Consider the following 12,087-nt stretch of genomic DNA (forward strand, 5'->3'; position numbering starts at 1 on the left):
AGAGGCAGTAACGATAAAAAGGTTAAGTTGGGGGATTTTAAAAATAAGGAGGGACTAAAATAATAGACAAAATAAAACAGAAGACGGGAGGGAATACTTTAGGTATGCTAAAATCTTTTCCTCATCTTTCCTAGAGGAGAATAGATGCATTGGTCAGCTTCAGACTTTGTTAACCATTTAAGAATAGCCATTAATACAGGGCGCCTGGGTGGCTCAGTCGGTCAAGTGCCTGACTTTGGCTCAGGTCGTGATCTCACGGTTCCTGAGGCGGGGCCCCACATCGGGCTCTCTGCTGTCGGCGCGGAGCCTGCTTCGGACCCTCTGTCCCCCTCTTTCTGCCCCTCCCCCGCAATAAACTTCAAAACAGTGCAAATCTTCATCTTTTATTTTGAAGCCATTAATATACCAGAAATAGAGATAGAATGTTCCCTTCAATGGTCCAATCCGTAGAGGAAGAAAAGAGGGAAAGTGAATAATTCTTGATTAAACCAGAAGACTAGACAGCGGGTGGGGGGAGGAAGTAAAGAAAAACCTCATGAAAACATTAAAACAAAGTAAAACAGAAGATAGGAGTAATCCCTAAACATATCAAAATTACAATAATTCTAAGCAGATTAAGCTTTTTGGTTAAAAGAGAGTCTCAGTCCCAGAAGAAAGTTTCAATGTTCGATTGGGTTCCCTGTGACTGACAGAGACACCAAACAGCAACGCCTTAAAACTGGAGAGAAGTTTATTTCTTAGGTGAAATCCAGCCGTATGGTCTTCAGGAACCCAAGCTCCTTGCACCAGGCGCTGGGGTATCCCCAAGTTTGTATGTTTTCCAGGTGGCACGATGGAGGCAGGAACAAGGAACAAAGAGGGACAAAGAGCGTGAACCACTTATACTCTCTTAGGGAGGGCTCCTCACCTGGTACAGGGGGCTGCAAAGGATGCTGGGAAATGCAGTCTTTATTTGGGGTGGCCACGTGCCCAGCTAAAAACCAAAGGTTCTTCTACTGGGGGGCAGAGAGCAGCCTCTTCCCCACAGCGGAGTGTAGGATCTAAGGCACATTCGAGGAGCATAATGAGAATCAAAAGGCTGAAAGTGATGGCTTGCAACACAGATTTACTAGGAGAAAATGAACCAAAGAAAACTCATAAAAGTACAGGCATAGCAGACAGAAATGGGCTAGGAGGCAAAAAGCATTAGGGATAAAATGAGTCACAATTCACTAAAGAAATCCAACGTTCCTCGTCTGGACACAACGATCGATGTATTTTTCAACTGAAGAAGAAAGTTGCATTTAGAGTTTAGCTATTCATGATCCCCTGAGGATAGTGTTACTGTCAACCCAGTTTGGATTTCAAAAATTAACCAGCAAAAATCAAGCACTTTAGGGGCGCCTGGGTGGCGCAGTCGGTTAAGCGTCCGACTTCAGCCGGGTCACGATCTCGCGGTCCGTGAGTTCGAGCCCCGCGTCAGGCTCTGGGCTGATGGCTCGGAGCCTGGAGCCCGTTTCCGATTCTGTGTCTCCCTCTCTCTCTGCCCCTCCCCCGTTCATGCTCTGTCTCTCTCTGTCCCAAAAATAAATAAACGTTGAAAAAAAAATTTTTTTTAAAAAAAATCAAGCACTTTAAATTCTTTAAAAAAAATTTTTAAGACAGAGAGAGACAGAGCATGAGTGGGGATGGGGCGGAGAGAGAGGGAGACACAGAATCCGAAGCAGGCTCCGGGCTCTGAGCCGCGAGCACAGAGCCCGACGCGGGGCTCGAACTCACGAGCTGTGAGATCATGACCTGAGCCAAAGCAGGAGGGTCAACCAACTGAGCCACCCAGGCGCCCCTCGTGAAAACCTTAAATGTTGTGATTCAGTGTTCTGTCGACACGTTCATACGGACTAAGGGTTGGCAAACTTTTTCTGTAAAAAGCCAGATAGTGTAAAGATTTTAGGCTTTGAGGACCCTACGGTTTCTGTCACAACTGCTCAGCTCTGCGGTTGTAGTTAAAATTGCCAAGCAGCCCCAGTCCGCATACAAACAGGGATGGCTGGGGTGGAAATTTGGTAATTAACTGATTAAACTTGGTTTATTGACACTGCAATTTGAATTTTGTAAACTTCTTTGTCTCACGAAATCCTACTATTCTTTGACTTTTCCCCCAACTGTTACTAAAATGTAAACGCCGTTTTTATCTTGGGGACTGTATTGGGCCTGTGGGCTATAGCTTGCTTATACCTGCCGTAGTCTTACATGGAGACTCCACTACTTCTGGAATAGCTTGGTGTTAAGATTGTGGAATGACAGGGGCACCTGGGTGGTTCAGTTGGTTGAGCATCCAACTTTGGCTTAGGCCATGATCTCATGGTTCACGAGTTTGAGCCACGCATCGGGCTCGCTGCTGTCAGCACAGAGCCCTCTTTGGATCCCCTGTCCCCCGCCCCCTTCTCTGCCCCTCCCCTGCTTGCACTCGTTCTCTCTCTCTCAAAAATAAAAAAATAAAATAAACTTAAAAAAAGATTGTGAAATGATAAAAAGTTATGAGCACAGTAGCAACTCTGTATTAATTACCTGTTTGCTCACAATGAATAGTTTTCATAATTTTCCTTCTTTCCTGTTTGGTCTGATTATATTCACTGAGATGTAATTTTAGGTCTGGTTAATCTGGGAACACAAATTGTGGGCTTATGTTCTGAACGTCATTGTTCTCTCACTTTTCCAATTGTTATTTGATCTCACCACAGTATTGGTCCATGATGGATTAGAAAGGAACACTGATCCTTTCCTACAGCTACTTTGAGAACCACTGATTTAGAAATTCCTGTATCCGGCTGGTGCCCCCAAAAGTGCCCAGATTGGGGGCTGAGGTTGGGAAGTCTGGGTGGGCCAGGAGAACAGGAGTGGGAACAGGAGTCTGGGTGTTAACTCTTTCAGCAAAGTCACAGAAACCCAAAGACGTTCTCCTGGCTGCTGCGGCACAGCCCATGTCTCTTCTCACCGCCATTCGTGTTTCACTCGGAAGACAGAGTATGAACCTCTAAGTGTATGAACAGGATCTCCTCAGTCAGCCCTCCCTCCCTGGGGTGGTCGGCTGGGGCCCACACAGGCTGGGTGCCCTCACCTCTCCCTCCCACCCCCAGGTGTCTTGGAAGCCTTGGGTTATGTTCCCAACCCTGCCCTTGGGCGAATCCGTCCCTCTGGATCTTGGTTTCCTCATCTGTAAAATGGGACCGAGGTGGTGATTATCAGAAATAACCTGTGCGAAGTGCTCAACACAGGACCTGCTGCCTTCTAAGAGTTTGATAAATGGTAGCTATTATGATCTCAGATTTCAGGGTTCTCAAAGATTGTTTCCTGGCTCGTGAGATTCTGAGATGCCTTGGTTTCCCAAAATTCTGAGTTGGTTTGTTTCCACTGTTCTGTGGAGAGTCCTCGATCACGGAGGTTCTGTCACACGCGCCCTGCCTCTCATTGTCTTCACCCCTGCTTCTCCCAACCCTTGAGCCCGGAAGTAGGGCAATGGGCGGAGAGGGCTGGGCTGCTGCCTTGTCGTGGCCCACATTCAGAGCTGTGGCAGCCCAGGGCCCCAGAGCCACGTTGCAACCGGGATACCAGCCTCCAGGCCCCAGGCCTGCGTCATCCCAGTGCCCTTGGCCAGGGCCCCCTGGGCAGGCACCAAGGCTGCTGCGCCTCCAGGTAGAGAATGGGCAGGGCCAGCTCTGCTAAGGGCTGGGTGGTGACGGGAGGCTGCTCCAGGCTTGCAGGATAGAGTCCCCGGCCCAGCTCCGTACCTAAAACGGAGGAGCAAGTCTTAGAGCATCAGGACCGTCGCGGGTCCAACGGGGGGGGGGGGGGGGGGGAGACGGGTGGTCCTGGAGCCTTCAGCTGCAGCCAGCGCTTCCCTCAGGCTTTGCGGGAGGGGCTGTGGCCAGGCCGACGGGCTGGGCAGGGCTGGCGGGAAAGGGAGATCAAGGTCTCTCCTGGAGTGAAGTACATTCTTTTATTAGCACAAAACAACAACGCAGCAGCCCCAAGGCTCGAGAATAAGTTAAGGCACAGAACAGGCGAGGGACGAGTTTCCCGGGCCTGGGTAGTGGGCAAACTTCCTGAGCAAACTTCGAGGGGGCTGGGGGGGCTCGAGGGTCCTGCAGTCCTTCCCTTGAGATGAGGAAACCAGAGCGGGGCGGGGCCGAGGAGCGCCCCCTGGGGCCGCTCGCAGGCGAGGCTGGATCCCCGCGGCTGGTCCGCCCGCGGCTCACTTCTCGAAATAGGGCAGGTAGAAGAACTGGAAGCCCCGGTGGCCCTTGACGGCGCAGTAGATGAAGATCACGTGGTAGACTGCGGGGGCGGGGCCGGTCAGCGCCGAGACCCGCCCCCGGCCCGCCCCCAGCCCCGCCCCGCCCCTGCCCGGAGCCCTTCCGCACCTCCCGGGACCAACAGCAGGAAGCCGGGCACGAAGAAGATGGCGCTGGAGACACCTGCAGGAGGAGGGGCCGAGTCAAGGCTGGGAGGCACCGGGGCGGGACCGAGGGGGGGCGGGTCACTGTCTGGTCAAGTCTCGCGGCGGTGAAAGGGGTCCTTTCCTGCTGTGAGGGTGGAAGCAAACTTCCGAGGGGGTTGGGGGCTCGCGGGTCCTGGAGGAGTTTTTCTCTTGTGGGGAACCCCGCTGCCTGCGGAGGTAGGAGCGGGCGCTCACCTGGCGAGGGGGCCACCTCCAGTCCCACGGCGATCAGGATCAGCGCTGCACACAGATGGATCCGCGAGGGTGAGGGGGGGAGGCGGGGGCAGGGGCTGGCGGCAGGGCGGGGAACTCCACCCACCACCCCCAGCAAGGCTTAGGCCCCAGGAGTGTCCCCAACCTGAACTGAAGGTTCCCTAGCCAGAGGACCCTTCCTGGGAAGCTCACCAAGCTCTGTGTTTTCAGAGCAGGGCACCTGGCAGGGCCTGGGAAATGTCTGAAGTGAGATTTTCCTCTGCTCCGTGGTGTGGCCTTTAGTCAATCGACAAACATTTATGGAACACCTGCTGTGTGCCTGGTACTGGGAATCCCACAGGGAAAAGCGAATGAGGTCCCTGCCCTCATGGCCCTTCCCTAGTGGTGCAACCAACAAGAAACTCCAAGCTACGATCCAGTGATGGGGGTGTGGCAGGCCAGAGCAGGCGGCAGGGGGAGCCTGGGGGATCGGGAGGGGCTTCCTGGAGGCAGTAGCAATGACGCTGAGCAGGGGTGGTGACAGCTGTAGCAGCTAACATTTAGTTGTTACTTACCAGGTGCTGCCAGGCACTGGGCTAAGCTTGTTACCTGCACTGCTTTATTGTCACCGTGACTGAATGAAACAGGTATTATCATCCCCATTTCACAGAAGATGAAACTGAGACGCAGAGAGCTGCATGTGGAAGGAGGAGGCGCTTGGACTCTGGAGGCTTTGCTATGGGCTTGGTGCAGGCAGAAAAGAACTGGAATGCTCCGGGCGGAGGGAGCAGCATGGCAGAGGCCTAGAGTCTGGAAGGAACTTGGGGCTTTCCAGGAGCTTCCAGAGTGGAAGACTGGAGAGGCAAGAGCCCGGGCTTGAGGCGTCTGGCAGGGCCTGTAGACCCCAACGAGGGATGTGAACTTTGGCTGAGAACAGTGGGTTTGGGGAAGTCATGGCTGGATCAACTTTTCAGACCTACAGAGTCCTGGGTCCCCGCTTAGAGGATGGGATTGGGGGCGGTGGGGGAGCTGGGCTTTCCAGCAAGGGAGCGATACGGCATGAAGGCTCGAGGGGCCACCATGGACTGCTAGGTGACTGGTGCCCCGTATAGAGCACCTGAAAAAAGGAATGGTGGGGGCTGAAACACTACCTGCCACCCTGGCTTAGGGCTGGGGACCCTGCCCACTCAGAGGAGGTGTCTTCTAAGTCCTACAAAGGCCCTTTATAGGCCTGGTAATGTCACTGATGTGGGGTTAAATCCCAGCCCATCTACCTCACAGCTGAGGTCTGAGCAAGTCCCTTTACCTGGCTGAGCCTCTGTCCTTATTTCTGGACTGGGATGGTAATAATGCTTGCCCTTGTGGGTACTGGGAGAGAGAATGGGATAAGGCAGGTGGCCCGTATGACCAGTGCCCAGCTTGCAGTGGGGACTGGAGAAGTTGGTGGCTCCCTCCCCCCACACGTAGACACTCAGAGCCGAGGCGAGGACGCTGCTCAGCTTTCTGGCTAGGGGACTCTGACCGTGCTGGAAGATGGAGAGCAGCTGCCACAGCTGGGCTGTCCTCACGAGCCCCTCTTGATCCCGACCCTAGGTCCCTGCTGGGGATCCTGATTCCTCAGCCCCGCAGAATGAGTCAGAAAACATCTGGCTGGGAGATCTGTCTGCTCTGGTCTTCGCTTTCCCCATCTGGGCATTAGGTGTACCCGGTGAGGGCCAGGGAGGGGTCCTCCTCAGCTCTCAGACTCCAGGGATGGGGACGCGACAGGTGCTCCGTGGGCCGGGCCGGCAGGGTGCTCAGAATCCCTGTCGACGGGGATGGGCAGATCCCTGAGCACTTGTCTCCGTACTGGTTCTGGGTCACGGTCCCACCTCTCACTTTCTGTGTGACCTCCGTAAGGCGGGAAATAAGCCTACCCTGCGGCTGGCTTGAAGTAGCCACAGAATAAATGGTAGCTGTTGGCTCTTTTGCTCCCTGAGGGATTAAATGGCTAAGTTAAAAAAAGAGAAAAGTTTGGAGCATGGGACCAGGTTCCCTTTTCCACTATGTGTGATTTCCTGGCTGTGTGTCCAGGAGACCGGGCCTGCTCCTCTTAAGGCCTCAGTTTCCTCACCTGTAAAATGGGGGTGGGGTGATGGCAGTCAGCTGGATGTAGGGAGGCTCCGTGGGCCAAGGGGGACCCAGACCCTGCACGAAGGGAGGACGGCGCCCTCACGGGGGTAGGCAGGGGACCCACAGGGGCACTCACCCAGCCCCAGCAGCAGGAGTAGGAAGGAGGCCAGCACTACCCGGCGGTTCTTCTGGATCAAAGGGTGTTGCGTCCAGCTGGGGGGCAGGACAGCAGGATGAGTGTGAGAAGTGACAAGAGCCCCACCCTCTCCCATCACTCTTCCCCACCCAGAGGACCGAGGGGGAAAGCCAGGCCTGCCTGGTCTGGGTCACAGACTGCAGGTGGCTTAAGCAGGGCAGGCTCTCACCTGCAGCAGGCATGGTAGGATCGCTGGGTGCTGTTGCTGATGGTGCTGAAGGACCACTGGGAGCTGCGGATGGACGTTCGGCTGGAATCCCTGCTGGCCAGGTGGGCCCAGTGAGAGGCAGGGCAAGTGAGGAAGGGGTCATAATGACGTGGTGGGGGTCGGTACAGGGATTAGGATGGGTGTCCCTGCGGGATAGGGGGCACTGAGAGGGGACAAAGTGAGGAGGATTCAAGGGCTGGGGTCTCTGCAGGACCGAGGATGGAAAAAACCTGCAGATTCGAGCTAGGGATTCCTGCAGGACAGATGACCTGGGGGAAGGTAGGGGCTAGACCAGGTTAGGGGTTTTCTGCAGGAGAAAGAGCCTGGTGGGGGTGTGTGTGGGGGGGGGTGAGGCTGGCACTGGGGTAGGGTGACCCTGCAGGACAGGGGAGCCCATGAGGGGCGTGGGGATCGGGCTAGGAATCCTTGTAGGACAGGATGTGACAGAGCTGAGTAGTGTGAGGTGGGAAACTGGCCAGGGACCTTGGGGAAAGGAGCCGGGAGCAGGGTTAGAGGCGTAGGCCGGGTCCCCACCTGGCCCTGACCTGATGCTGACTCCCCCATCCGGCTCCGGAGAGGCTTGGGCTGCATCCTCATCATTCTCCAGGTTCTATTCCAGAACACAGGGCTCAGAGGGGTTACTGGGCCCAGGCCCTTCCTCCTCCCTTCTCAGGGAGAGGAGAGCAAGCCCACACAGCTGTTTGCCTGGCCGCTTGACAGCTGCTCACCTGGCCCTCCACCCTCCCCGCAAAACGGGTTTGATGATTCACAGAAACTGAAACCCAGGTAGGAGGTGGGGGGCGGGGTGCTGGTTGAGGGCTCCCAACATGGTCCCAGGTCCAGGAGCGCCCCCAAGTTTGGGAGTCAGGGTGGAGCTTTCAGAATGGTGTTTCAGGGGCTCAGTATGGAGGCTCCGGATTTGGAGTGCCACAGGGCAAAAGTCCTGGTTTTCAGGTTTGGGGCGCAGGAATCTGATACAGGGCTCGAATAAAAGGATCTTGGCGGAAGTCCCTCAGGGAGATTGGAGATTCCCAGTTTAGTGGGAGTCAAGGCATGGGTAAGGACTCATCAGGTGAGTGAGGGCCTCCAGCTCTGGGGTAGGGGAGTGGGGGCGGGGGCAGGATGGGGTGGGGACTTCCAGAACAGAAGCGGGAGAGTGGAAGGCTCGAGGGTCTGCTCCGGAGTTTGGGCAAGATCTGGTTCAGGGACAAGAAGAGCTCTCTAGCCCAGCGGGGAAAGAGGGCGTTGGGTCCCGACCCAGGATAAGTGGGGACACCGGGTGGGATTTCCAGCTGGGGCTAGGGGAAGAACTCCCGGGTTCGGTGGCTGGGGACCAAAATCAGAATTGGGAGGGTCTGGGCAGGGCCTTGAATCAGTGGCTACGTAGGCAGGGGCGTCTAGACAGATTTTCCCTTGAGTTGGGGTTCTCCAGGGTCCGGCCTCGGCCTGGGGTACCCCCCGGACCCGGGCTGGGGTTGAGGTGGGCCGGGCCGTTCACCTGGTAGCGCAGCCGGGACTGCTTGTCCTCGTCGGCCACCTCGAACCGGGCTCGGCGCTCGAAGTGCAGCGGCCCGAAGCGGGCGACCCCGCTGAATTCGGGCCCCGGGCCCGCGTCCTCCAGGGACAGCTCGAAGGCGTCATCGATGCTGAACTGGGGCCGGGCGGCGCTCATGGCCCCGGCCCGCTCAGGAGCCCTGCGCCGCCGCCATCCGAGCCCGCCAGCCCCGAGCGCCGCGGCCCCGCCCCCGCACGCAGGCCCCGCCCCGTGCTGTAGGCTTAAGACTGCGACAGTCCGGCGCCCCGGCCGAGGCCCCGCCCCCACGTAACGGCCCCGCCCCTGCTCGCCCTCGGCAGGCCGGAGCTGCCGAGCGCCGAGCGGGCCAGTGGGCGGGCCCTCCTTTGGGGACGGCGCAGAGTTTCCGGCGCCTCCCAGCGGCCGCCTACGCGAGCCACAGCGGCTGCAGCGCTCGCTCGCTTGCAATTCGTAGGTCTGCGTCTTGGGCTTGGAGGGGCACCCCAGGCCCGAGATGGAGCGTTGCGCGTCCCAGCCTGCGCCTCGAGTGCCAAGGAGACTCCTAGGACCAGACTGTGTTCCCACCTTGACTCACCGCGGCTCTGCACCGGTTGGGTATTCTCACCATAGCAGGTGTGGACTCTGAGGCTCAGAAAGCTTATGTGGCTTCCACTCCTCCGATCCAGTCTCCACTCAGCAGCCAAAGTGATCTTTTAAAATGTATCTCATCTTTTTCTCTGTGTATTACTCTTAAGGAAAAAAATGTTTTGTTTTGTTTTGTTTTTAAAGTATGCTGCTAAGTCACTCCTCTGTATGAAACTGTCTCTTGTCCATTGTGTCCATTGTGTTTAGAATAATATCTGAGCTCTTTTTGACTAAGGCCTACAAAGCTGTGAATGATCTGTTCCCCGCCTACATCTTCAATCTCCTCAAGCCCCCTCTGCCCCTCTTTCACCTACCCAGCCACACAGGCCAAACTCATTGTCACCTCGGGGCCTTTGCACATGCTGTTCCCTGTGCCTGGAAAGCACTTAACCTTGCTCTTTCACAACTGGGTCCTTTCATCATCTGCATCCCTGCTGGAAAGTCAGGTGTCAGAGATGCCATCCGTGATGATGCAATCTAAAGTCAGTATCACATTACACGGCACTTATCCGAGGGTAACTTATGTTACACTGTTTTATTCACCAGCGTGTCCACCGTGCCCAGAACAGTGTTTGGCCCTGAGTAGATGCTCGTTAAATATTTGTGGATGAAATGAATGAATGCTTTGCCCAAATCCCCAGTGCTTACAGGTGGTAGAACTGGGGTTGGAACCCAAGCTCCCCTGGTTCCAGGGATGCTCATCCCCCACCCACCACACTTCATTGTATGACCTCATAGGCAGAGTTGACTCTTTCCTCCTCCTCGGTTTGTGACGCGTCACCACTGTAAATAAGGCCCCTCTCGGTGTGCTCAGGCAGCTTCCTTGAATCCTGTCTGGTTCTCTTCTATACATGGCTTGGCTCCTATATGGATGCTTGAAATCTACAAACATGCTGTCGTGTGTAAGACTCATCCTGTTTACGGTTTTACACTCAACACTAATGTTTTCCACATGCATCTCATTTGTTACTTCTGCTAGTTGCATGTAATATGCCACGCTGAGCATCCAGTACTCTTAGTATCCCCCACACCCTTCAGTGATGCACCCCTTAGCTTGGCCTCAGTGCCCCTGTCACATACGTCACTGCTGCGAACACCTGTCTTCAACTGTCTCCTTATGGACTGTGGGAGAATTCTCCTCGAAGTAGGACTTCCAGGCCGCAGGGTACACGCACCCTCGGCTTCCCAAAGCACCGACGATGCTCTCCTGGGTGGCTGTTGGAACTTCCACACTTACCGCGAGGGTTCTGGTTTTCCGTTAGCACTTGGCTTTCCAGTTTTCTGATGCTTGCTAATCTGACGAATCTGAAGTGGTTCCTAACTTCCATCTGGGTTCTCTGATGACTAGGGAATTTGAATAGCTGTCCATGCACTTGGCAGTCATGGTGGTTCCCTCTTCTGTGAACTGTCTCTTTGGGGAGCCTTTGTCTATCTTTTCTATTGGGTTTCTAGCCTTCTTTCTACTGATTTGCATGTCTACACACAGCTAAGTATCAGTGCTTTGGTGTTGCACATATCTCTTCTCTTTGTCTCCTTACTTTGTCGGAGTTTCCCTTCGTTAACAATGTTCGGAGTCCTGGGGTGGAGTGCAGGCTTGGGCCCACGTCCCACGGGGGCGTTCTCCGTGAGCGCCGCCTTGGCTCCCGCCGGACCCCCCACCGATGGATGATGGGGGCTCTGGATGTCAGCACTGCCCTGGAGTGGCTCCGGGATGGGCCTGCTACTTCCTCTCCCACACCCCAGCACTCTCGCTCAAAGACCTGCAGGGGACGCCCCACGAACCCTCCCCCGGACTCAGGTGAGAAACCTGCTGAAGTGGAATACTGAGTTCAAAGACCCTCTGCTGCAGGCCTCCCCAGCATGGTTTCAGCCCTAACTGCGTTGCCAGCTTGCAAAACAAGCTTGCCTTGGCTGTTTGGGCTGCCCCGTACCCCCGCCCATCGCAACCTGTGCCTTTTTCAAACGAGGCTGCCTGGGGATCCACACCCCTGCCACCCTCCACTTGAATTCCAGTTCTCTCCACATTTCTATTTGAGGACTTCTCTAAAGCCAGTGGTGTCAAAGGACAAGGTCCTAAGACTTTCCACGAACAGCTAACCCTTCTCTGTCTCCCGCTTTCTCATCCTTCTACTTCTGCTTTTTGCGTTGCAGAGCCCCTCCTACAAGTATGAGAAGAAAAGAAAGAAAAGTGAAAGAAAGAAAAAAGAGAGAGAGAAATACCACTGGCCCAGGGTAGAGATGGCCACGGACAGGTTCCTGGCGGACCCAGAGTGAGGACGGCTGCTCAGAACCCGTGTCTCCAGTCGCATTGGAAACGCCCCGGCAGCAACACGCAGGGGGAAGACTCTGGCAGCGACCACAGCAAACCCTTGCCTCCTACGGACACTGGCACAAACAGGCAAATCCCCCAAGGATGGATTGGGTCCACGGGATGCGGACTAGGTTATAGGAAAGTGGTGCTAAATATCTCACTGTGTTCCCAGCTTCCATTGAGGGCAGGACCAGACCAGAAACTGTGTAAACTTCCAAGAACGTGGCCTTGCTTGGCGTGTTCATGAGTCGTTTGACCCATGATATACATGGGACTAAACCCTTGACTCATGATTTTCTACAGCATATCACTAATCAGCAAATAAAGAACAAGAGTTTTCAGGCCACTTTCAGCCTTGAAAGTGTGCTGCTTTTTTTTTTTTGTTTGTTTATTTACTTATTTTGAGAGAGACAGAGGCAGCACAAGCGGGGGA

The 12,087-nt window shown here is 55.2% G+C and overlaps 1 protein-coding gene across 5 annotated transcripts; it reads right to left on the reverse strand.

The window, feature by feature from the left end:
• Positions 1-3,929: 3,929 nt before the first annotated feature.
• Positions 3,930-8,918, reverse strand: TMEM134 (transmembrane protein 134). Of its 5 annotated transcripts, XM_030332295.1 has the most exons (8): positions 8,684-8,918; positions 7,731-7,795; positions 7,147-7,236; positions 6,918-6,994; positions 4,883-4,966; positions 4,673-4,717; positions 4,401-4,454; positions 4,141-4,314 (listed from the first exon to the last, which is right to left on the reverse strand). In XM_030332295.1, the coding sequence occupies exons 1-8, from the start codon at positions 8,855-8,857 to the stop codon at positions 4,232-4,234; spliced, it is 672 nt and encodes a 223-aa protein (XP_030188155.1). In that variant the 5' UTR covers positions 8,858-8,918; the 3' UTR covers positions 4,141-4,231. The 5 variants fall into 5 exon arrangements, with proteins under 5 accessions (XP_030188153.1, XP_030188155.1, XP_030188156.1 ...); XM_030332296.1 differs by lacking the exon at positions 4,673-4,717; XM_030332297.1 differs by lacking the exon at positions 4,883-4,966 and having other exon boundaries at positions 8,684-8,917.
• Positions 8,919-12,087: the final 3,169 nt, after the last annotated feature.

This window comes from Lynx canadensis, chromosome D1, assembly GCF_007474595.2.
Source record: "Lynx canadensis isolate LIC74 chromosome D1, mLynCan4.pri.v2, whole genome shotgun sequence".
Lineage (NCBI taxonomy): Eukaryota > Metazoa > Chordata > Mammalia > Carnivora > Felidae > Lynx > Lynx canadensis.

What these genes read in the sequence shown, in the direction of transcription:
- TMEM134 (XM_030332293.1), bottom strand. Translation starts at nt 8,857, where the DNA reads ATGAGCGCCGCCCGGCCCCAGTTCAGCATCGATGACGCCTTCGAGCTG. An exon ending in TCCTACCATGCCTGCTGCAG is followed by an intron (nt 6,995 to 7,146) that starts GTGAGAGCCTGC and finishes CCTGCCCCCCAG; the next exon opens with CTGGACGCAACACCCTTTGA. An exon ending in GGAGGTGGCCCCCTCGCCAG is followed by an intron (nt 4,455 to 4,672) that starts GTGAGCGCCCGC and finishes CTCCTCCTGCAG; the next exon opens with GTGTCTCCAGCGCCATCTTC.